The sequence below is a fragment of the Agelaius phoeniceus genome, chromosome Z, assembly GCF_051311805.1.
Source record: "Agelaius phoeniceus isolate bAgePho1 chromosome Z, bAgePho1.hap1, whole genome shotgun sequence".
NCBI classification, from domain to species: Eukaryota; Metazoa; Chordata; class Aves; order Passeriformes; family Icteridae; genus Agelaius; species Agelaius phoeniceus.
In genome coordinates this window covers 60,301,156-60,327,924 of record NC_135303.1, presented here as the reverse complement: position 1 = coordinate 60,327,924, position 26,769 = coordinate 60,301,156, and the positions used below count along the sequence as shown (strand labels likewise).

General features: G+C 38.8%; 1 protein-coding gene across 1 annotated transcript in view; it reads right to left on the bottom strand.

Moving 5' to 3' along the window:
- The window catches only part of MLLT3 (MLLT3 super elongation complex subunit), a 119,238-nt gene that overhangs the window by 55,876 nt on the left and 36,593 nt on the right, over positions 1 to 26,769 (bottom strand). The window contains exons 3-4 of the mRNA XM_054652099.2: positions 5,930 to 6,012; positions 987 to 1,130 (exon numbers count right to left, since the gene is read on the bottom strand). Coding sequence (XP_054508074.2) covers positions 987 to 1,130; positions 5,930 to 6,012 — 227 coding nt within the window. The remainder of the gene's footprint in view (positions 1 to 986; positions 1,131 to 5,929; positions 6,013 to 26,769) is intronic.

Here is a 26,769-nt window from a genome sequence, read left to right as displayed (position 1 = left end):
AGGGGAGGCTCAGAACTATATCCTCTGCTTGGGTTTTTGTCAGATCCTATCTACACACAGTTTGGATCTCTTAACACAAACACCACCAACAAAATAGTGGGAGGTAAGAGGAGGTAACTGAGACCATGGGGCTGGAGACTGCAGCGAGAAGCAGCTACAGGCCTAGGGCTGGCTCAGGTGGAAGGAGGGATGGCTTCAGGGGCATCCAAGGGGGCTTGAGCTCCTTCATTCCCTCCCATCAGCATGGCACTGATCAGAGGGAACAGAGGAGACACAGGCTCTTCACAGTGGTGTGTGGAAGGAGGCAAGAGGCAGCAGCCCAGCCTGACACATGAAAGGCTCGGGCCCATAGCAGCGGAGCCGAGCCCAGGGAGAGTTTCACACCCAGCAAGGAGGGGTCAAGTCCTGAGCAGACCTCATGGCTGAGCCTCCCATTGTCCCTGACAGAATGAATGACGCTGTCATTGTGTGAAACACAGAACAGTTTCACAGACAAAGCGTAAACCTAAAGGTTTGGCCTTTTGGGCTCTCTCATCCCTCCAAATAGGCAAATTTCCTTTTGGCTTTTTCACATCACTTAATTCTGGCAACACATAAAGAAGTCAGTACATTTTTCTGATTCAGACTGTGCAACATGTTGCATAGATTTAAGAATGTTTGTTTATAGTTAAGAGTTTTGACTTGTTCTACCTTATAACTACTAAAGTCATTTTGCTTAATTTGGAATTATAGAACCTCTTTCAATGAAAGATGTTTTATTTTCTTATTACTTCCATCACACTATGATGTTTTTAAGGAATGCACATGCTCATTTGTTTACCCATTCCACTTTAAGACATGTACCAAGCTTGTGTATGAAATTAATCACAAAAACACTTCACTTAATTTCACTGTTAGGTCAATCTTTCTCATTGTACTAATCATGCACCAGCAACAAGCAGCAACATCTTTATTGTGATGGCTTTTGACATGGGTGCAGGACTCACCCCTCCTGCCTTTAGCAGCTTTCTTCTGAATTCCTCTGTCGGGTTGTTGAATGTGAGCTTTTCACAGCGGAGGTGATTTACAGGTGGGTGGCCTTCAAGGTGCAGGAATAAGTCATAGTCAAATCGAACTTTCTTAGGTTCTTCCTGAGGGTTGAAAATAACCAGATAGAAACATCTAGCACCAAAACTAACTAAGTTGAAAACAAAGGCTACATAAAGACTGTCAATTAAAATTAAATAATTTTAAATCATTCTCTGTGTTCTCAGACACACAAGGTCTTACCAAATTACATAATTTACCAAATGTCAGCTGAGCTACAGTAAATCAGAGAAGCTCCTATTAGCCCATGATAACACAAGGTAAAATGCATGAATTTCATGAAACCCTGACAAGGCTTGCTTGACACTGTAAGTCATGTTTGGCCCAGGCTACAGATAGGTACATAGGCAAGTATCATGGTTCAGCTGACACAAGGTAACTCAGTCAAAAACACAATCACATTTCTGAGCCCTAGAGAGTACTGAACATAGTGGAGTAAGTTTTGAACACAAATTTCTCCACAGCAGCCAAACAACTGATTTCTTCGCAAGTTATAGAAAGGGGGAATTATGAATCTGCTGCAACCAACTACATTTGATCTCCTACTTACAGGGTCTGCTCATTTCTTAAAGAAACTTCATTGTCTTGAACAAGTGGGGTCAGATAGATTTCAAGTTTCACCAGAACTTTCAAGCAATTAAAATTCTCTGCCATTGCAGTGAAAAAATGAAATTGAATGTTCCCTGTACCAATACAGAAAGAGAAAAAACACAAAAGGCAGATTTATCTCAGGAGAAATTACCAGTGCTCTAGTGCCCTGGGAAAGCCTCATCTGAAAAAGGAAAGTGGTTGCATCAAACAGACTTCAGTATCTTCTATCTTGTAATACAAACTAAGTCCATTTTGTGTTACACATTTACACAGTCCCTACTAGAAGCTGTATATGCACTAAGTGCTTTTTTAAGATACTATCAAGCAGCCCTTCCTCCAAAGGTCCTGATGTGCAATGGAAGTCACCAAATCAAGCCTTAGGAAAGAATAAAAAAAAATTCAACTTGAAAAAAGTTTCAGTAAAAAATTTCAACTTGAAAAAACCATGAGGGAAGGGAAGGAAGAGATACAGCAAAACCTTAGCACATATCCAACACTGCATGAAATTAAAATACATGTTCTGTTCAGTGACAGATGCTTTAGAAATTCACATTAACCATGTTGAATTCTGAGATAGGATTCCAAGTATGGGAAGAACAGAAAACATAGAAATCTCAGTTATTTTGAAAGTTAACTCAGAGGTTTCAAACACTCAGCCAAGAGACATCCTAATCTGTCCTATCTCTAGACTTAGAGCAGAAAAAATAAAAGGAGACCTGAAGTTGTCTGTTTCTGAAGACATAAGAAAGCAGTTCCCCTAGATGAACTTTTTTCACAGTTCTGACAGTTCATAGAAATAAATGACATCATAGAAATAAATGACATCATTTTCAAAGGCAAACATGGATGATACTTCTTGTTGTTAGAAATATTAACATGATTTTGTGCAGCAAAAATTGAAGCAATTTATTCCCTGATCTGCTTAGAAAACAGCAATGTTGCTATAGGCAACATGTTGGTACCAGCAGCTTTGCCATAAAAGCCAAGTTGTAATAATTCATGAACAGTAGTCTTCAAACAATTTTCTGGAAAGTCAGGTGAACATAACCAGTGAATAAAAAGCAGACTTACTACACAAATGACCATCAGTACCACTGCACTGCCATTATTTCAAAATGGGGGAGATAGAATGTGCTGCAGTTTATGAGCCTTATCCTATATGAACTGCATTTTCCAGAGTAGGAGTCTTTGACCTAAAACCATTCTTAAGGACTTTGTTTCAATGACTAACAACCATAGCCTGCTGTTGCTGAATTTGGGAGGAGGGCTTGGTTGTAATTTCCATAACTCTTTAAAGCTTGGAATATTTTTCTATAATGGCGAAATATATATATTAAATTTTCCACCAATTTCTGTTTAGTGCTAGAACAGGATCCTCTGTGGCCCAGGTAGTTTCCTGTACCCTTCCTTTTTCTATCCATGAGGGTATTTTCTGAATCAGAAATTCAGCAGCTGTCTACATTTAATAAATGATGACGGTATGTCTCTCCTTCCTCCTTCTGTCTATGTCTTCCTTTTCTGTATTGGAGTACCTGTGAACTGCTTAGGGGGGAAAGAACAGCTGAGCCTGGACAAAGTAGTAATTTGCCTGCTCAATTTTTGTGCCACTCTTCCTTTGTATTGCACCCAGCCCAGGGAAGCACATGCTGCTGCAGCTGTGTGACAGACTGACTGACTCACAGTCCAACTGTTCCTCGTTGTATTACATGAGACCAACAAGGGGTGAGGGATGTTTGCAAACTTCCTAATTCCACATGTTGCTTGAGGGTAAGGCAAGTTGTAATCACTGCTGCCCTCTTGATCTCAGTCTAAGCCACAACTTCTGCTGGGGAACACCAGAGACTTGTTGTCTCCACAGTCAGAAAAAGCAGCCACAAGTCTGGTGGAAAACAAAAAGAGAAATACTGGGCAGGAAGCTTTCTGTAGAGATGCTCAATGATTGACTCACTGTCTTCTACTTTGTCTGTGGGATGAACATCATCTACTTTGTCTGTGGGATGAAGAGACTGGGCTGATTTTCGTTAGATTTTCTGAATTAATCATAACAGTTTCCCTAATAGTAAAAGGGCTAAAAAGCATACAAAAAAGTCTGATCAACTCACTGAGCCAGTTCCGTTTCATTTTCAACAGCAAACATGATAAATCAAGACCTGCTCTTACAGATTGATACAGGGAACATGTCAGAATTACCTATTCAAAACCTAAAACTTCCAAAGTGCCTGAACAGAATTACCCACAGCTCACACCTTAACAGGGCTTTCTGTGAAAGATAAAACAATACACACTTAAAGACACACATAGCTAACCCCAAAAGAAATTTTAGGTGATCAAGGTTTCAGAAAAAGTCTTTCAAAATGCATTTCTATTTTCTTTCTCTTTTAGTCTTTTACAAAGTATTCAACACAGTAAAGATATAATTTTGACTTGATTAAAATAGTAATTTCATTATAATCTTGATAATATAAAATAAACACAGGTATCTTTGAATCATGTTAAGTATCATAACAGCTCCAAGGCACATGACATATAAAGGGAACCTGAATAACTTTGTATATTAAGGTAGTGTGCATTAAACTTGGCAAGATTTTGCTCTTTAATTTCACACAAATCCAGTTCTTTTTATCTGTACTAGTTATTAGTAATGCAGACCCCGTTATGTACAATTAAAGAAAACCTCTGTATTTGCTATGTGAGAGACTCACAAGAAGTGCAGCAACTACTTAGGATGTAAGGTATCACAATAGCATAAGTTTTGCAGAATGGCACTAGATTTGGCTTGAGTCTGGTAATGTTGAATATAATGAGTATATATAATGAGTTGAATATAAGTACTCACATGCAGTCTAAAATAATGTTTTTTAACAGATAAAGGATGCAAGATTAAAAAAAGACTGTTTTGAAAGATCAAAACCGGAACCAATTATAAAGATTTGTAGTACAATGTAATACTAAAATAGAATAATTCCTTCATTGGATAATCAACATAATCAAGACTGGTGTAATTTCCTCAAGTTTAAGTGGCTCTTTAAGCATTAGTTAAAGTCTGTCCACTCTTTAGCAGGGCTAGTAATTCTTCTCAATAATTATATTATACTTCTCTTTTTCAATAAGGCAATTTTAATTTCAAAGAGTAATCTACTAAATACTGTCTACCAGTAGTCTATATTGGATGCAATATTATTTAACTTCCCCATCAGTGCCTTGGATGAAGGGGCAGGTGCCCCCTCAGAGAGTTCACTGATGACACAGAGCTGGGAGCAGTGGCTGATACCCCAGAGGGCCGTGCTGCCCTTCAGAGGCTGGAGAGAGGGGCAGAGAAGAACTGCCTGAAATTCAACAAAGGCAAATGCAGGGTCCTGCACCAGGGGAGGAAGAACCCCAGCCACCAGCACAGGCTGGGTCTGATCTGCTGGGAAGCAGCTCTGAGGAGAAGGGCCTGGGGTTCCTGGTGGACAGCAAGCTGTCCATGAGCAGCAGTGTGTCCTGGTGGCCAGGAAGGGCAATGGTGTCCTGGGGTGCATTGGGAAGAGCAGTGCCAGCAGGCTGGGGGAGGTGATCCTGCCCCTCTACTCAGCCCTGGTGAGGCACATCTGGAGTGCTGTGTCCAGTTCTAGGCACCTCAGGACAAAAGACACATGGAGAAGGTCCAGCACAGGGTGACAAAAATGATGAGGGAACCTCTTTTAGATGGAAAGGCTGAGAGAATTGAGTCTGCTCAGCCTTGAGAAGAGATGACTGTGAGGACCTCACTGTTAACACGTATCCAAAGGGAGGGTGTCAGATGATGGATCCAGGCTCTGTTTGGTCATGCCAAGCAATAGTACAAGAGTCAATAGGCACAAACTGATGCACAGGAAGTTCCATCTGAACATGAGGAAGAGATTCTGTAACGTGCAGTGATCAAGCACTGGAACAGATTGCCCAGAGAGGTCATAGAGTCTCCCTCATTAGGGATATTCAAGAACTGTCTGGACACAATCCTGTGCCATCTGCTCTGGGATGACCCTGCTTGAGCAGGGATGTTGAACCAGATGACCCCGTGTGGTCCCTTCCAACCTGACCCATTCTGTGACTCTGTGAAATACAGTTACGCAATTTTACATGTTACAGTAATACTGGGTTGAGAAACAGCATTGATAAAGATAGTTTTAAATATAATTCTTAACCAAGTTTACAAATTGAAGTTCAAAACTTAAAAAAACCCTCACTTCAACATGATTTCTTTTCTTATGAAAAACATGAGATTCCATACCTTGTTTTTGAAGTAAACCTCAATTGGTAAAATGAAACCAGCATATCCAGATTCTTCAACTTTGTAAGGTGGGTCCTTGCACACTGAAACAGAGAAAAAAAACAGTATTTAACAAAAAAAATTTCTGAAATTCATAAACAAACTACACAAGTAAATCTGTGACAATAGTTCTACGTGGCACTGTTAAAAAACTGCACACATGCAATAGGATAGATCTGTGCACAACTCAACCTGAATTTTGCAGGCAAATTTTTCTCGCCTGCATAAAACCTCCACTTTATGGATAGGAAATCTATCTCAAATTTGAAAACTTTATTATTGGGAAAGGGGAGACATAACACAGCACTTCATCATATAGTGAAGAACATGAGGAAGGTTAACTATGGTATTATGTTTAAATAATATCCAGATTTTCCTTAAAGGATTCAGACTTCAAGAACAATACTGTGCATATTATTAGCCATAATACAATCTTTTTCTCAGTTTAATTTCTCAGTTTAATTATTTTTATTTTAGCTATAATTCTTTTAGATTTTAGCTACTTTGAGTCCCCATGGTACTGAATAGCAGATCTCTGAAGAAAGTGGGACTAGCTGTCAACTCCAGTCAGTGACAAAAAGTAGATTGTTACAAAACTTGGAACAGAAGCCATCTCTACCTTCTTCTGTTTGATTGCATAGAGTTTCATTGTCTTGAGTCTCAGAACTCAAGTCTATGTAACATATGAGCACAAAGGGAGGCTAAGCTTGAGAAACCATGCATATAACTGAGTTCAACTCAGATGCTTCCAAATGCTGCATGTATGACATGCTATGTATGAAAAATCATGTCTATGGCACTACCATCTCACTGAAGGTTTCTCCACTGTAGGCTGGTAGAATGATGCAGTTTATAACACAAAAGGCTGACTTCATCAAAAGCATCTCCTCTAGCTCTGTGAACCTAGCTGACTGGAAAAAAATTCAAACTATCAGATGAATCACAACTTGCTCAGACATATACTCCTTTCAGAATTGCCTGGTAGTTTACAAAAAGAATGTATTGCAATTAACTGTACAGAAACTGGTTACCAAAATTATTCTTTTTAGCAAAGCACCACAGATAGGCACTTAAAATCCTTTATCATCCTGAAAACATGACAAGGCCCATCAGACACACCCAGGAACATAAACACTCTTATGTTCCCAATAGTACAATTAGTACTGCAGCTTTCTGAGGACATGCAAGCTTGGCTAATCCTCAAGCAAACAAACACAGTGGAATTTTCTACTTCTACCTTGCCATTCTCCTTGTTTGCTAGCACCAAACCCCTCAAGGGTTAGGGGGATCACAAGTCCTTGCTCACCAACTACAGTTGGCTATCACTATCTCATTCACCACATGCAGTTAACAAAAAGGGAAGAGGGAAGAAGAACAAGAACAATCTCTGTTTACATGGTTCTGCAACACAGTTCTCTTGAAGATACAGAAGTTAATTTGTTTCTCCTAGCAGGAAAAAAAAAACAAAAACAAAACAGAGGAGCCATAGTTCGTAAAGTGGGATTTGAAAGATTTTGAAAAAAAGCATTATGATGACTGGTCAAATCTAAGAGATTGTTTCAGACCAAGGTCTTCAGTTGGAAACTGGAAGAACCTCCCAGAAGTAGTATTTCCCTTAATATTGGCACATCTTCTCCTAAGATGACTTGGCAGCATTTGAAAAATGTAAATATTATAGTCCTAGTTAAGCACAGAGGTTACAGTAATATGTACTGGCAATTTCTCAGTCAATGATAGAAAGCCTTGTGAAGGCTTTCTCCTCAACGTGAGAAGAAAGCCTTCACAATATTTTTTGAATGGTCACACACAGAAGATTGAAATCCACTTATACAAAAATGGGGAAAGATTACACAAATCAGATAGAAATGCAAAGGCTTTAGAAACAGTTATTTCAGGCTACATATTTGTGATGTCACAAACATCACATCAACTTCTTCCTGAGCATTTAACTGGTCCAGAAAACCTCATTAGCATAAATATTTTTCATTGCCTCTCTCATTAAGCTCTTCCTGCAGATTTACACAGCTGTTTCCCATGCTGAATAGTACCTTATCAAAGTCTCCTGGCTCTTCAAAGACTCTGAAACAGCTCCCAGTTTTGACAAAGCCTGGATAATAGGCTGCAGAACAATTGCCTGGAAAGTACTTTGGGTATCTTCCCAAACTGAAAGATGGGCTTTTAACACAAGGAAAATTCTAGTCTTGTGAATGAAACCTTCCTGAAGAGAAACAGAAGTGATTGAGCAAAGCTCAGTGCTATTGTGTACGTGCAGACTGCAGCTATTACATTTTTCTTGCATTTTTTGTGGGAGCCACCACTGACAGAACATACTGACAGAAATGGCATTTCTGTGCACTCTGAAACAGCACTCCCTGGGCTAAGCCCTTTTTGTTTTATTGAACTGTCAGGAGTACCCAGGGCTGCAGTGACATGTGGTTTAGCCAAGCCAACAGGAAATCATCCTAACAAGGCATGCTGACCAGAGAAAAGAGAAGTGGCAAGAGTTCTGTAAACCGCAGAAAAGGAAGTAAGAAAAACAAAAAAACTAAAATCGCTCAGGAGAGGAGAAGAGGGGGAAAAATCCCAAACCTGTAGTGAAAAAGGTAAAGAAAAACAAATGGAAATTGCAAATGTAGACCAATAAACTCAACCAACAACAGAAACTAGGAACGAGTGATTTTGAAAAAGGAAGCACCCTAACAGATTCCCCAAAACCTGCTAGGAAAAAAGTGACTGTGCTAAATGAGGTACATAAGCAGAAAACACTACCTTATTACAAAAATCTGAGGGACAGAGGCATTTTACCTCTGACTGCTCCTTTCCTTTAAAGTGGCACCTAAAAATCCATTTCAAGTACAAGATCAAGTGTCTTGAACACCATTTACCACTAAGACTTAATTATTATGGTCAGATTTATTTTTCCTAAGGAAAAAGCTTGTATGAACCCAATTTTCTCTCTCTCTGCTGTATCTTTTGTCTAAGTTGTCCAAACTCAAGGCAGTCTCTACAACAATTAAAGCCCTGAAGGTTCCCACAGACTCAGCTAAAAACTGGTGTCTGATAAGGCAGTTCCAGGGAACATGACTGAGATGCAGGAAGAAGCAGGCAACAGCATACAGAATAACAGAACAATTATAAGTGTTTCCTGTCACAAGTGTCGTAGATCCAGGAGAAGATAAGTAAAAAACATAAGCAAAATTATACATATTTCTTTACACGCACTGGCCACAGAATAAAATATGGGGAGTTTGTTGCCTGTGTAAGGCAAAATAAGGAGCTTAGCTCAGCTGATCAGAGCACGGTGGGAATAACACCAACATTGTGCATTCAATCCCTGTTCAGGCCCCTTAAATGTTGAACTCAATGGTCCTTGTGGGTCCTTTCCAACTTAGAATATTCTGTGAGTTCATGGTACTGACCTGTTATTGTATGTTTGCCATGATCATCTCTTCTCCCACAAACAAAAATTTTAGTCCTAATGTATTTGCAAATACATTTGCTAAACAGATAGATCAATTAAAACTATTTTAGGTGCAATTTTGAAATAAAAATAGGAGCTCATGCAACATAATCATAATGCTGAAGTCTGTCCCTTATGTTCACCATGTTTCATTGTACTGTGAGGTGAACATCGCAGTAATAGACAGTAACACTTGGTATGTTTAAGGCCACAGAATGGAAATTAGATCAAACAGATCTCTAACTATGGCTAAATCTATTGTGAAATGCTGCACAGGAGCTTGAACACAGGTGAAATCAGATGACTAGTTAAGTTGCAAAAAGATAGAGGGAATAGAGGAAGGTGTAAAAGCCAGGTCCTAGGCTAAGAAGGTGGAACCATGGTTTGCCTTAACGCTGAAAAACCATACACATGTGCACATGTACAACTGCACAGGGGATGAATTCTAGTCCTTCACACACTTCAGGTGATCATCTACAGTATACTGTCACTTTACCTCCTGTGAGAGAGGACTACTCAGGCACTCAGCTGCAAGGCTAGCTGTACTACAAACGCTTCATGAACAGGAATAGTCAGAAACACACTGGTTATACTGATGCCTTCATTTTGAGCTGCATTCCTATACAAACAGGTTCCAGTAATTCATAGATGATGAGAAGTTATGGAAATGCTCTTCAAACAAAACCTGCCTTCCAGCAACTGCAAGGTATCAATGGGCATCAGTAACAGCAACATTATCACTACTACTACTAGTTTTATTAATAAGGATTTCTTCTCAATAATGATCTGTTTACATTACATTGCCTAACCATACTATCAAGAGGCCCTGCAGAGAGACCTTGACAAATCAGAGGGCTGGGCAATCACCAACTGTATGAAGTTTAACAAAGAAAACTGCCAGATTCTGCAACTGGGATGAGGCAACCCTGGATATGCGGAGAGACTGGGGAATGAGACACTGGAGAGGACTGCTGCAGAAAGGGACCTTGGCAAATCGGGATATTCCATGAATCTGTGACACTCATTCTGCACGTTAGAAAGAAACGAGAGTGTTCAGTTCTCTTCCAGTGCGTTCTATAGCTGAATTATTTGATAATGCCTGCAGAATGAGTCACCCAAGATCACAGAAAGGCAGAAAAGCATTGATGATTACCTGTCCCTTGTTCTATCAGAATACACCTTCTATACAGCTCACATAAATTGCTTAAATCCTTTATCTCACATGATTTATTTCTTTATTCCGCAAGTGAGGCACTACTTTTTCTTTCTCAAATGCATTCCCATGTGTTGCATGGGACATTATGTCTGATGTGTTGCATCAGACATTAACTGACACTGAAGGAACAGGTGCAATCATGCCACAATGCCACATTTTACTAACAGTGACTACATTGAAGCCTTTCGACATAATAATAACAAAATTCTAGTTAAAGCTATCTTTCTTAAAAGCTTTAACATGCAATTCACTTGCCAGTTTGACACTGTTGAAGACATCATTATGAATAGATTTTTTCTTTATTAAAAATACAGTCAGAATGAACAAGTAAAGGCAGAAGCTCCCTTCAAGCAGATTTCAATGCCACATCAGAATAATGCAGAATAAAGTCTGCAAGAATTCACACATATTTTATGCAACCTGCAGGATACTCCAAGTGGGTGCCTGTAAGAAGTGATGCCTTCTTAAAGATAACTGATTTAACAATAAAGATTTTTGTATGAGTATCTTATAGATATTTGCCCATTATTTGCTCATACTGGTCACACTCTGACCCACTATTTCATCTATTCAACACCACCTTCCTTAAAAGTCGCAAAACCAAGGGGTGGCATTCATTTTCAGAGGAAGGCAGATTTTGGTACCAAATCCCTCCTACAACAATAACTCAGCTTTAAATATTCAGCTGTGATTTTTTAAAAGCTCTTCAACTCTGCTATTCTGCAGCTCACCTTGCCAACTTGAAAGGTCCAGTATGTGGATTCTTAAAAAAAACCAAAACAGCCTGGAAGAGAATTGCTCTGTTATCTTCTATCTTCAGGCACACCTCAGCCATTAATATAAAAAAAAATTCTAGGCAGGTTCAAACCGAAACTGGAAAAAATTACTAAGATGAGTGTGGTTTAAATGGCACATCCAAGACTAAGAATAAGGATAGTCCATTTGCTTCACACCTTTTGCTGACATGTACTTCATGAGAAAGATAAAACCCCAAGAAAAAAACACCAAAGGCACTAGAAGTTCTAAGACTGGGCTCTCAGCACTGGAGTACATTCTCATATTGTATAGAATCTACAGCCCATGGGATTTTCCATTTCATGCAGAAAAACAGGTCCCACAATTGCAAGATTTGAAGTAATTTCTTTTTTGGTTATTAATTATATACCTCTTCTTCCCATTAAAGACTTTGCACAGAGAATATTTTTTCTTAACCTCCATGAAGATACTTAACACAAATCATATATAAATATATGACATAAATCTCATTCTCTATTTTAATTTCATTATGCTATGCAAGGATCCAACTGGGAATAAGCATTTCAGAGCCAACAATGTTAGTCTGTAGAGCAGTGGTGCCATAACTGTGTCAAAATTTTGGGATAAAAGAAGCTTTACAAGCAAGCCAAGACTTTTTTTTTTTCCATCACACTTCCATCCTTCATGGTTATTTCACTTGACTCATTGCAGAATGAGTAATGAGTAAGGCTGGAAGGGACCACAAGTGAATGTCTGGTCCAACCTCCCTTCTCAGGCTGGGACATCCTAGAACACATGGCACAGGATTGTGTCCAGTTCTTGAGTATTTCCAGTGAGAGAAACTCCACAACCTCTCTGGACCTTATCCAGCAGCTCTGTATCCCTCTTGTCCTGAGGAGCCCAGAACTGGACACAGCACTCCAGATGTGCCTCACCAGGGCTGAGTAGAGGGGCAGGATCACCTCCCCCAGCCTGCTGGTACTGCTCTTCCCAATGCACCCCAGGACACCATTGCCTTTCCTGGCCACCAGGACACCTGGACAGCTGGCTCATGGACAGCTTGCTGTCCACCAAGGATGCCAGGTCTTTCTCCATAGAGCTGCTTTCCAGCAGATCAGCTCCCAGCCTGTGTTGGTGCCTACTGTTATTCCTCCACAAGTGCAGAACCCTTCAATTTGTTTTGCTAAATTTCAGACAGTTCTTTGTCCTTCAGATATAATATACTGAAAAAAAAAATTGCCTGTATCATCTACCTCATTACCTTCGTGAAGCTGTTCAGAGTAGGCATACATAAGATCATGAATGCTATAATCTACCTCCCAAAATTATTTTAGCAATTGGAGAGTGGGACTAAGAACAGGAAACAAAAAATATCTCTTTCAACCCCATTCATACCACTAATGGAAAAATAAGAAAAAGTCTGTTAACTTGAGCAAAACACTTGAGATGTATTAATATGACATGAGGTTAAACTATCAAAGAGTATTGCTAAGGCTAGAATAATTATTTATGGAAAACAGCGTGTTTACATTAATCTGCCTGTTTTTTCTGCCTGCCACCTAGCATTACTTGTGTAACAGAACAATACAAAGCTCTGCAATCAAATATACCCTGGAAGGGAGAGACTTGTAGTTTGTGTGCAAACATGTTTACAATTAATATGATGTAAATGTATGCTTCAGGCATAAACTGAGTTTAAGCACTGTGTTTGCATACAGATGATGCAAAGGTTGTATACACTGGCATGCACATAATTTATCACAACAATTACACTATTAAGCTGATAGGAATTTTGAGGGGAGAAAACAACCATGTGAGGATAGGGAAGTGGAATATAAAACTACAAATTTCTTCAACCAGAAATAGTTCAAAATGCAATGCTGGTTCTGACCAGCATGCCTATAGCTTTATTCTTCTCCTTAAGAGAGGCAGAATAGAATAAACTATTTCAGTTGGAAGGGACCTACAATAATCATCTAGTCCAACTGCCTGAACAGTGATGACACTGTTCAGTGTTGACTTCAAGACATAGTTCAAGTATGTTGTTAAAGACATTGCCCAAATGTCTCTTAAACACTGACAGCTTGGGGCATTGCCCACCTTTCTAGGAAGTCTGCTCCAGCATATTTGACTGTCCTGATATTAAAAACAAATGCTTCCGAACGTCCAGTTTCAACCTGCCCTGGCACAGCTTTGAACCAAGCACACAAATCCCATCACTGGGTCCCAAGTAGAAGAGATCAGCACCTCCCTCTCCACATCCCCTCCTCAGGCAGCTGTTCAGGGCAGTAAGGTCACCCCTCAGCCTCCTCTCCTCCAAGCTAGACAAACCCAGAGTCCTCAGATGCTCCTCACAGGACATTCCTTCCAGCCCTTTCACCAGCTTTCTTTCCCCTCCTCTGGACACATTCAGGGACCTTCCCACCCTTCTCAGAGGGGTGCTGGGGCCCAGCACTGCACACAGGACTCAGGGTGAGGCGCACCAGGGCTGAATCCAGCAGGATGATCCCAATCCCAGCTGGTGATGCTGTGTCTGCTGCACCCCAGGATGGGGTTTGCCCTCCTGGCTGCCCGGGCACACACTGCTGGCTGGGAGCTAACCAAGGCTTCCAGCTCATCCTGTTTGTTTCTCACACTGCATGAGCTGATGTACAAGCATTTCAGATACAATGAAAGATAAATATTTTTATATATATACATATATATATATATATATACACACACACACACTGAAAGATACAGTATATTAATTCACAAAAAAAGCTAGCCACTGATACATTTCTTCACAAGCTCTGAGTGCTACATTCTACACAGGTGACAAACTCCCCTTTGCACATAAAACAGAAATAGAAGGAAAAGAAATACAGATTGGACCATAAAGGCAGAAAATCTTCAACGTGGCACATGGTCTAACCCTGAATAATTGGTTTTGCTGTAGGCCAACTCCAGCATGAAATGAACAAATAGCTTTTAAAAATATTTACCTCAAAAATGGCCATATTAATTAAATTGCATTTGCAGTAATAATCTGATGGAAATCTGTAAAACAAAGTGATCAAACTGAATTTTAAGAGATCATAGGTGTCTCAGGCAAAAACTCTAGCTAAGTGTTTTCTTACACATAAGAACCATTCATCATGCAATACTTCAAGTCTGCTCTTTTGAAAAGAACAGAAAAAAAAGTGGACAAAATTGCATTTGCAAATTGGTATTTTTCTTTTAAAAAATGCCACAACATTAATTAGAAAGCTATTGATGGAAATATTAGCAAGGTTTTACTCATTTATATGCTACAGAATAAACAATTTCTTCTGTAATCCCTAGCTCTACTTGTTTCTGAGAGAAGCAACACAGTGTTGTTTCCAGTTTTCCAGTCCATGACGTCTTTCCAATTTCACTGTTGAGTTGCAAGTATTCAGTAATAAGGAAATAGTTCTCATTATAATTCTTAAGGAACACTTTTGGGGATCATAACTATTTTAGTTATGCAGATCTTGAAAAAAAAAAAAGCTTCCTAATGACAATTACGTAGGCAAACTGCTAACATTAATTTTTTTGACCAAATACCCCAATCTTTGTTCAGACAGCATTATCACACCAAAAATTCTTCTAAAATCACTGGAAAAGCTAAGTTTTGACTTTGTGAAGAATAATTCAATGCAAACATTAAACTTTTTGCCCTACACAATGTATTTATTTTGCTTTGGTATGCCTCTGGAACATATAACATATTTTCTCCATGTAGTGTATTGATTAAATGACAGCTTGGAAAACAAAGTAGAAATAATTCAGTGTAAACATCTTGAATAAAAATTAGAGTGTGTACCACCAGTCAGACATACAGGAAACAAGTAAGCTTAAACACAAAAAAGACTGCAGAGGAACAGAAAACTGCACTTTTCTTCAGTTTTGATAAGGGGAATGTAAAGATTCACCTTGAGTGAAGAAAAGTAATTCAAACCTGCAAAATTATGCTTGTATAACAATTTCAACCTAAAATACATCCTCCATTTAACATTAGTTTATTATGCTTTCAGGAATTAGAGTAGATATTGTCTAGAGGACATTAAATTAGTCAAAATGAATCAGCATTTCATACTAGCATATCATGTGCTTTCAAAGTTTTTTAGTTAAGTTTTTTATATAAAAGCAGATTTTCTTGCTTGGAGAAAATTTATCCGAAGTATTATTTCCCATAGTAGATGGGCTGATTGACAATAGTTAACTGCACAAGAAAGGTTTTTAAATCTGGCATATTTAATTCTGGAGGTTTCTTATCTTTCTTATTTTTTATTTGATTGTTTTGTTTTGTTTTTTGGGTAACTGGTTTTGTTATTTGTTTTTTGTTTTACCCCCAACAAAGTGGGGGTACATTACTTCATTACCTGAAGCTGTAATTGGAGGATTAACCCTGACATGTAAATGGCCCAAACTTATAACTGCATGAAAACTTGTGACCATTATCCATCTTGGGTGTAGCCCCTCTTGGAGGCTTCTGACTGTCCAAGGTGTACCTGTTGAAGGCCTTGAATAAATACCCACTTTTATTCTCTTAATCTTGTCTAGCTTCTGTTTTAGGTACCCACTCCAAGGCATCAATTGTACAAGCTGGAAAGCAAAACAGTGAGACATTCCAAGTTAGAACTGCAATTGTATAGGAAAATATAAAAGCAAAAACCACTCTCTTAACCTGACAGAGTCAGGATGCAACCTGACACCCTGTTGGTCAGGGTGTTGGCAGCAGTCTGATTAAATGGTGGCTGCAATCCTGAAGTGATCAATGTGGTTATAGCAGTGGTCCTGTAGAAGGGTCTGATCTTCCTCTGAAGGTCCAGTGGTGGCTATGGACTCTCGTCCTCTGGGAATTCAGTGGAACTCAGTGGAATCCAGTGGCCATTTGTGGTGTTCCAAACCTCAGATTATATCCAAGTAGGAATGCTTGGTTCCTCCCCCTGGGCACAGCATCTCACAAGACCTTGAAAACCCATTAGCAGAGATAGGCCCTGGAGGGAGTTATCATGGATTACTCATGGACGAGATAACACTGCCCCACCAGGTTTTAGCAGTTTATAGAAATGGTGATAGAATACAAACTTTTTGGTTACATCTTACATTGTCACCTAAGATAGCGGTTCTTTTTTGGTTTTTTTTTCACTAGCAATTGCCCTAGGAAACTGTGTGAATACATACATTTTTTATTTTCTTCCCAGTCTGATATTCACAGATTTGAGAAAAGAACACCCCTAGAGCACGGTGTGCATGCAATTTATTTTTCAGTTAAGAAACAAAAAGAAAATCTACGTGTCTTTTTTCCCTAATCAGAGCAAAACTCTAAACAGGCTTCATTTTTCTGTATTTTTTCAGAAGCCTAAGGCCTTCCACCAGCCAAGTGTTTTAAAAATATCATGATATATCAAAAACAGGCGATGTTAGTTTTTAAATTCATGATGATCCTAGTAATTTAATTTCAGAAAGGTAAGCACAAAACTCAACAGACATCAGTCACAAGTCTGTCACATTTTTGGAGCATCTGTCTTTGACTTTATTTAAAATTGCCTTTCAAACTAGAACTCCAAACTAGACAGATAACAGAAAAATTACCCCCTTTTTTTTCCTCATGTGACAAGATATTCTGCTGCCATTTACTATGGTTTCCGCTGCAGGTAGGTAACACAGGAGCCTTTGGACACTTCTGGAGATTTCAAAGGGAATGCAGACACCAAACACCTAGACCCAAGGACAGCAACCCATAAGTGCAGTTAGTGAAGGGTAAAGAAAGTACATCTTGTTGCTAAAAAGCACACATCCTCATTCAAAGCAGGTGGAAGGGGAAGATTTAATAGACAGCAGCATCAAAGTCTCATTGGTGCAGAAGCTGGACAAGTAGCACCTCAAGCTGCAAGCTTTGGGTTGGGGTGTACAGGCACTGGAAAGGGTTCCTCCTTGCAGGTGCTGCTCTCCCCTACCCATACATTTAAGGGAACACTCTCTTATATAAACCTACATGCACCCTAATACTTGTCCTCTAAAGCAGACCTCATAGCAAGTGAGGCTGAACCCCTTTTGTGATGTGGCCATCACACATCTCCCCTGCAGCAGCAGAAATCAGCAGCCCCCCACTCAGCCTGAAAACAACACCCAGAATCACCTCCTTGCTCCACACCACCTAGATGTACTTGTGTTCTCCATGTGCTTCCCTGCCACCAGTCATAGTAAGGGCTACCTCTGAATAGCTTGTTATCTGAGATATTGAACACCACAACAAAAAAAAAAAAAAAAACAAAAAAAAAAAAACAAAAAAAAAAAAAAAACAAAAAAAACAAAAACAAACAAAAAAAAAAAAAAAAAACCAAAACCAAACCTTTTCCTTAAGTCAGAAGATTACAGTGTCAGAAAAATGCCCATCCACAGCCTCATGCTGAGTGAGCACTGAAGAACCTTCCCACAAGCAGCATCCAACATACTACAAAGAAAACAAAAATAAAATTGAGACTGTAGACTCTCTGGTGCACTTCAGTACAAAAAACCTGAAGTGAAGCCAGTAACACGCCAGTAAGAGCCCCACATCTGAAAGGTGCAGAGAACCTTGAGGTGGAGCAGAGTGAAATGGCTTTTGTTTCAGCACACAACTTTCACATCCATCTTCAGGAACTGACTACTGTCAGCAGCAGAACTTCAGCCATGTGCTTCAGAAACTAAAAATGCTTCCATGGCTGTTTGCTATGCCATTTTAGAGAGACTGATATTACAAGAAATGCTAAAGGAGATGGAATAAATTAGTCACACCTAGAAATGCCTAAACAGGCTTGCTGCAGGTCTTGAGATGAGAGATATGTAGATCTCTGCTATTTAATAATTATTTGCTTTAAGAGTCCTCTAAGCCAAACCTTGCTAATATAAGTAAAAGTAGGATTAAGCTAAGAGAAGTAATCAAAGGACAGGTATTGAAAACATACTTAGTAAATTAAACTATTTTTAGAATATTTCACCACTATCTTCCAAAATGTCCTGAAGTTTCTTTATGAAGACTATTTATTTATGTACACAAAAGACAGCATGACAAAAAAAAATTAAGCTGTATAATGGTCCACATAGTAGCAGCAATGGAACATTCTTCATTTTCCTCAGTTGTTTACATGCCTCTGAGGACAGAACAAAGGACCAAACCACCATCTGCTTGAGGGTAGATTTTGGGGAAAGGACAAATCAACAGCATCTTTTCCTTGCACTTTGCTTTAGTTAAGAGCAAAAATAAAGACAGACAGACGGAAATTAACATTGACCCATTCTCCCTTCACAATTTTTCCTTCACAAGCAATCACAAACAGACTTTCTTAAGCTTTCCCACAGACAGAGCAAGCTGAAGTACTTAAGGCACCGAGAACAAGAGTAAGCAATAGTAGGGATGGCCACTTTACAAGCAGTGGTACACAACAGGAGAGAACTGCCCAGTAACAAAAAACCCACAGTAAAGTCCATTTTAAACAAGGCTAAAAGTTGAATGTGTGGTCAAGACAGTATAACCAGCTCCTACTTGAAGACTTCAGAACCAAACAAAATATCAGGGTGGACTGGAGAAGTAGCACATAGACATAATATACTGCAGGAAAAAAATCTTTGTGAAACAGAGTGAATACATAAGACTCACACCAGCAATCTTAATTTTATTTATTGAACAGGCAGACTGTTTTGACTTCCATCATTCTTAACAAGGTATTTTTCAACATGAGTGCTATTTAAAATATATATTAGTGACTGAGTGTAAGACAGGTATCCCACTGAGAAAAAACTCTTGATAAAAGAGAATTATGATATGTTCCACATGAGCATAATGAAGACAACCAGCTGATTTAACATAGATTTTTGCATTTAACAAGATAGTAACAAATGGTAAACAATGTAGAAAGACATATAAAAAGAATTTTTAAAGAACTGCATTTAAATGGTAATTCCATTTTAGGTAACAGTCACTTAACACTTAATCTTCTTCATGTTCATAAGTAGGTTATCTCAGTAAACTGAATGACTGGCTATTTCAGTTAAATATGTATCTGCTCTTTTGTGGTGTTACATAATTACTCTGGGTAACAGAGTTGCTGTAATACTCAGGAGATGTTAACTTACCCTCATCCTTTAAAAGATTAGAGCATAAAAACCAGGAAAAGCTGAGAAACCTCGAAGGAAGTATTAAAAAGCATAAATTGCAACACTACTGGGAAGAGCTAAATTAAATCTTCACTCAAGTAACGTAAATAGGGTGCATAATCGTGTTAGTAATTACAAATGCCACTGTCACAGCCTCAACACACATAGAAAAATAAACTGTTTAAGACAGCCCCAGACACAATCTTTCACAAACAGATGAGAATCATTTACCTCAATTTTTAGTGGGAACTCTCATCAAAAGATTTTCACAGCACTTCTCTATAATAAGGACAAATTATGACTCTGGAAGACATCAGTTACCCAAAGAGGACACTGAACAATATGTGCTGGTAAATATTTTCTTGGATCTTCCCAACCTTTAAACCACCTAATCCACTTAATCTCTATTTGCTGTCATATCTGTACATGAACACACAGCACCTGAGTGTTTCAAACCTGTAATCACTTTAAGAGACAACAGTAATACAGACTCATACAAACAGGCTCATACAAATACATACAGTAGCTAGAAGAAACATAGGAAAGTGCAACAATATGGTAAAGAAAATGCCACTGGAATTTTGTCACTTTCTGAAAGTGGCATGTTACCAGCTTCAGCAACTAATTTCAGTCCCATCTTAAAAAAAAGATACTTCACAGCAGCAATCCTGCAAAACCAGCAGTCTGTGGCACTAAACACACTTCAGACTTATGACATCTGTGACTTATGTCACTTCAGACTTATGACATCCCAGAACAGACTAAAAATTTGAGCATATAGTGACAGTAAACAAGTGTTCTCCTTCATAGGACAACTTTAAATCCACTAGGATGCACCTAGGCAAGAGGTGTATCGCGCTTCTGTACTGGTTCTGGCTGGATAGAGTTACATTTTTTCAGTGTCTTAAAGGGGGCTACCATAAGCAGATTCTTGTTACCTAGCCTCAGTTAACATGCTGGAAGCTAACACACACAGAATTTCCTGTGAACCTACAAGCTACAGCTTGTGAAAGTGTTTAAGCTTAAGTCTATGTATTTTCTACAATAAATGTTTACTAAGTTAAAGTCATCAATCTCCATTTTAATGTAAACATTGTAACTATTGAACCATACAATTTTCACATTTTTACCCTGACTGCTTTTATAGTAGAGAATTTACAGGGAAACCCCCCAAGGTTCATCTGCCAGTGACCTAAGCATTTGGCAGAGACTTTGGAGTAGGGCTTCAATACCATTAATTAAATGAGTAAGTTCCATGGAACTAAAAAACAAAAAACCCCTGGCCTTACATTAGTATATTGACTTGCACTGAGCACTTTCTTTGGTTTATTTCTGCTCTTTTGTCATCCCCCATCCAACCATCCACTCAGAAAAATGGGTAGGTATGTACAAAAATCCATACATCTGCCACTGCTGTTTCCTGCATTAACAACCCTGAAAAAAAATACAGCTATGCCTGACCTAGGTGCTCAGACAACCATATTCTTACACTGAACACTTGGCAGCTGCCAATATATTTTTGCCTTTGAAAGCACACATAATTGTGTAGGCAATGTGATGCCTGGACTGCAAGTCAATCCATCCAATTCCTCTAAGGAGACTAAATCTGCATTAACATCCTCAATTGGAGATTAAAAAAGACTCTGTTTGTCTCTCATATGTTCTTGCAGAGTTCCCCAAAAATGCCTGAAGTAACTGTCTTATAAATACATATTGTTTTCAACATTCTTGGTCCCTCAGCTTGGGGCTAGGAGTTCAAGGGGTAAGGAATAACTTCATGCTGACTGCCTATCCCAGAACAAAGGTAGCGACTAGAAACAGTGTTCTTTGGGAGCATAGCATGAAAGCTTCTCCCACTTCTTCCCCTGGAAACAATTTCTTTTAGCAAGTAAAGGAGAGAAGAGTTCCTTATTAAGTATTTCTAAACAAATCTTTTGGATTTATTTACTTTAATGCTCTGACTAGGACAGCTCATTCATTTCCTATTGTCTGCTTCCAGCGGGCACAAAGAAGGATCTTTTTCCCCACACTTTTAAATGAGAATATAGTTTTTTTTTAAATGGTGGAGCTGGTTATTGTTTGATACACAAACAAATTGGAAATAATCCAGATTAAGGGTTATGACTGGGAATCAGTTACCAAATTAACTTCAAATAAAATGCTTCTAATTAGTTATTCACTCAGAAGAAACGTGAGGATATGGAGTTATCAGCAATTCCTTCTACCTCCGAACTCTCATTCTTTGACTGTGATCATTCTTACCTTTTGAAGTTCTTGCTTTGTTCACTTCCCACTAAATGTTGTTAATATTGACATATTTTGAACATGTGACATGTTCAAGCTGATATTCTCTATAAAAAGAGTTCATTTATCCTCTTACTCCTAGGAAACATTACAAGGCTTCATCAGAAAGCAAAGGAAGATCGACAAACTCTGTGTGTGCTTTTGTTTCCCATTCCTTCTCATCATCACAAGAGCAGAAATTCAGAAGAATGGGATTCAACATTTACTCTTCTGCCTCAGAGGGGGTCAGTAAAATGACTAGAGGGAAAGCAGTCTGTTCATCCTTCCCTAGATCTGCTAGGGCCCATGCTGAGAAAATAGAACATTAGAAGAAAGCAGCGTGATTTTTCAGAGTTACAGAAAAATGAAAAAGCTACAGTCTTAGTGTTGAAAGTTTCACACAAGGTAACAGACCTGTAATACTGTTTCCCTCATCACCTTGTCAGACAGTGGCTACAAAATGGCAACAACAGAAAAAACAAAAGAACGCATACCATTAAAGTTTAAATGCCTCACAAAAAGTTGGCAGGTTTGACTAAGACAGAAAATCAGTTCTCAGAACAGCCCTTACTTCATCCAGATTTTGTATGGGGTGTGGCCTGTGTGCCTTGGGCATCTTCACCTGTTCCCAAGGCTTTTCTCCAGGGTGTTTTTTAGTTTGTGGGGGAAGGATAAACCTCCCACATTTCTGAGGACTTAGCAAGTGTTGATGAGTATCTAGGCTGATGGATTGACGGGTCAGGAAGAGGGACAGTGGAAAACACCAGTATCAACCCCTGTGTTGCCTCTCCTACCCTGGTGGCACTAGTTTGGGTCTGTCCGCGTTTCCACAAGGTAGTAATTTTCATAAAATATGGGAAAAGTTAACATCCTCAAGACTCTTGTTGCTTTCAGAGGAATATGTAAAAGTGATAAAAAAGCCTTGGTTCCTTAACAAAAGCAGTATAGATTACATGTTTCTTATTGCCAGCTATGCTAAGATTCACTTATGCATTGCTTATAGTATAACGTAAGTTTTAATTATTCTGTTCTCACTGAATTTGATTGCCTGCCTGTCTGCTCTTTGCTTACAGTAAAAATTCCTTCAACAAAGCATTTGTATTCTGACCATCTTGTGAATTACACTGGTTTATTTCCCCCTCACGTTCTATAAAACACAGTTTTCCCACAAGAGCCCCTAATATGTACCATCTGTATCAGGATGAAATTCCCAGAGGCTAGTAGCTTATTCAGCTTGTGAGAGTCTCCTTGGCACCTATACATTTTTCCATGGTTAAGTCAGCTGTTGGAGTAAATTAAGTATTGAGAATACATTTAACCCCCTGGAACTTGAACTTAGGCCACAGCAATTACAAGTACCTATGATTTTTTAAGAAGTTTATCATTGAGTTTTGTCATCAGTAACATGACTAGCATTCCAAGTCAAGCTAAGAGAAGCTTGAAATGCCAAGTTATTACTCAAAAGAAATTAAGAACCTTCATTAGGGAAACTCCATGGAACTACTTCCCCCCCCAATCAAAATATGGTGCTTCATTGAACTTTTTAATATTTTCAGTGTTTTTTATTTTCTTTAACACAGTATCTTAAGTCTACAATACTGTAGACACTGAAGAATTTTCAATCACTTTAAGACAAATTGAGTACTAACTTAGTTTACATATAAGTGTTTGACCAAGGAAACTAGAGTTATTGGCAACAACTTTTAGAAGATTTGGGTAGGGGCAAGGGGATGGGAAACACCTTGTTTTATGCCATCTACAAAATCAGTGGCAGAATAATGAACAGACAGACACTGGGGACTGCTGACTAACAACACATGGCTTTACCCATAAAAACTTTCCATTTTGCTAGACTTGACAAAGTTGAACCTGAACCTGTCCTCTTATTCAACATTCACAAAAGGCACAAAATAAATCAACAAAACCAAACAGATCTTTCTGCCCCTAAGCTGCTCTGAAAATAACATGCCCTCTAGGCAGCATTTACCTGACAATTTCTACTACTCCTTTCAATGGAGTGTTTAAAATTCTGAGCTAACACTTGGGGATATATCACACAACTGCAAGTGTACATTTTGTCAGTCTTAGTACTGTTAAGCATAAATGACATAGCACAGTTTTGGATTATCAACTAAAAGTCAACAAACTGTTTCTCCCATTAACATTAGGGTTGCTTTCAAAAAATAATCAAAGCATCTAAGGAGGAGCCCTTTAAAAGTAATAACAAAATATTTAGAGTACTGGTTCTCAGAATAACAACAATTTGCCTTGTTTCTAAAAGAACAAATGAAAGACAATGAAGCCTTGACTTCAAGAGGTGGACCACTGCAAATACAGGATGTGAGTGAATTGCAGCTCAAGACCTGAAGTTACCACCAGACAATTAGCATCAATTAAATGAGGTCATCCTCAGAGAGCTAGGTACATTATACACACACTGGTATGCTTATTACACAGGTTATTTCATAGGGACCACTTCCCTTCCTCTAGAGTATGACAGCACTAGAGATTACTAAAAGATTTCCTGATTCATTTGAACACTGGATCAACTAGAGGCAATTCAGTTTCTAAGTAGGACTTCTTTACAAGTCTTACACTAGCACACTGCTCTTCTAGAAAACTATTTGCTCAAATATTCTTATATGGTTAAATATAATTTCCTAAAAGTAAAGAAACTTTCCAGCTCCTGATAAAATTCTTGAAGGGGAAACCAGAATCCTAAGCAATGGTGACTACATTTCAGTTACACCCTTTCCTATGAAACTTTCTGTTAAAAAACTGGGATTCAGCTCACTACAGAAGCAGAAGGTTACTGCAATTGTTTCAACTTCACTAAAACCAAAGAAACTGCACTTCTTGGCTGCCATTAATAGGAGATCAAGGTTTTCAAGGGAGAAACTGAATTTTCATGGTTCTTCTTGTTGGGGTGAATTGTATTTGCACAGGATAAAGTCATACTGACTCATCTTTACATTGGTTCTTACTAACAGGTGGCAAAGACATGTCAGTGGAAAAACATTGGGAAGCAGATTTTAATCAGGATGTACAAGAAGATAACTAATATCACAAAATGAAAGCTATTTTGATGAATAGCTTTATATTAATTTCTTTATTTTATGAAGTCACATTCAAGAAGCCCTTTTCTTTTTCTTCAAAGTTATTCAGTGCAATTTGCAGAAGTATTATTTTCAGTGTTTTATACTTTCAGGGGGTTAATGCATGTGAAGAGAATGATTCATCACAAGGGCAAATCAGACTAGTGAGAAGTTTTACATTTGGCCATCAACATCCATGTTTTCTAGCCAATGTGAAAGACAGTAAGTGGGTCAGGATAATTGCTTGTAATAGCCCATACAACAAAGTGCTTAAAATAGGACTATTGAGCTGTGATACTACAAGCAAAAAACATTCACAAACTGAAAATCATCTCCTTTGGGAAAGGACCAGTCACTATCTTTTCAGCTAGGATTATTGCAGCATTCATCATTTAGGAAATCATAACATGCTTTCAGAAATTATCTGGTTTTCAATTAAGACATCAGCATTGCTAGAGGGATCACACAAGCTACAGTACAAAACAGTAAGGCCTATGTCCCCTCAGGTCCAGCCTGCAGTAAAGCTTGGTAAAAAAAGGAAGCAGTTTTCTCCTCACTTTACATCCTACAGATGCACTTAGGTAATTCCAGTTCTTTGGTTTGGCTAATTCTCATGCACCATGAATATTATTACTGTGAATTCACTGCTGGCTCACTTGTCAAACATGAACCTGTTAAAGTATCCCTGATTCTTCTTTTCCTCATTTACTTTCGCAATTACCTCAAACTTTCAGTAGCTCATTTCAAGCCTCAAAATAAAATTGATGCACACATGTGGTTTTTAATGCTTTCTCATTTTTTGCAGTCATTCCTGCATGCGCTAATGTCTGCAGAGAGAAAGAAGGTGTCTGCATCCTCATGTCTGTGGAAGTCTAAGCTCTCTCTGCCATACATCTTAAAGGCCAGAAATAGCAGATTGCCGGAGTGCTAGGTGGATACAAAGTTGGATATTGTTTCACCTGGGAGACAAGAAATCCTGCTCACTCGTGTTCAACAGAAAGCACTCTGGGAAAGGTTCGGCTAACAGCCAGCTAAAAAGCAGGTTGTGTGGCCAGAGAACAGGTTGTGTAGCTGCCGTGTGCTTGCCTTGTGCGTGAGGCAGTGATTGTTTGGAGAGGCACATGGACACCACATGGTCAGAGAGCTGACTGGGAAAAGGACACAGCAGCAGCAGCGACACTGCAGTGGCAGGTAGCCAATGCATGCTTGTTTGGGTTAAGTTTAGAACATAAAAGGGTTTGTTACAGTAAACAATCTTCTTCAGAGCAAGCAAGGAGGTCCATGTGTCTTGGTTCCCCACTGCTAAAGTTTCATGATTGTGCTAGTTTAAACTTTACATATAAAGGCAATGAAAAGAAAAATATTCACTGACTTGGTTTCGGCCACCCAAAAGCATGGAGCCACAGGTTTCAAATTTTTCTTCCACCTTTAAAAGGCATGCTTGCCATGCAAGGTAGTCCTTGCCTCTTTTACAAAGGTGCTAATAACAACCATCCTTAGATGCATCAAAAGAAACGTTTTTTCCTTTTCTAGGGAAGACTGCAGAAGGTAGCCTTTCAGGGCCATCATTTGCACCTTGCACATCCTCTCACAGGTTAACAAAAAATGCGAAACATTACTTAAGTCATATTCTCCACTTGCTGACTAATGCTGATGGAGAGAACATTCCTTTTTCTCACCTCTCTGCCTCACCACCTATCAACCTGACCCCTATGAGTATATTAAAATCACAGCTGGTATTCTCTGGGTGCAATAGAATGCACATATATGGGAGATGTTCACTCATTACATCTGCCCAAATCTTGAACATTTTTCCCTAAGATCATCAGCTGATTCTCTGAACCTT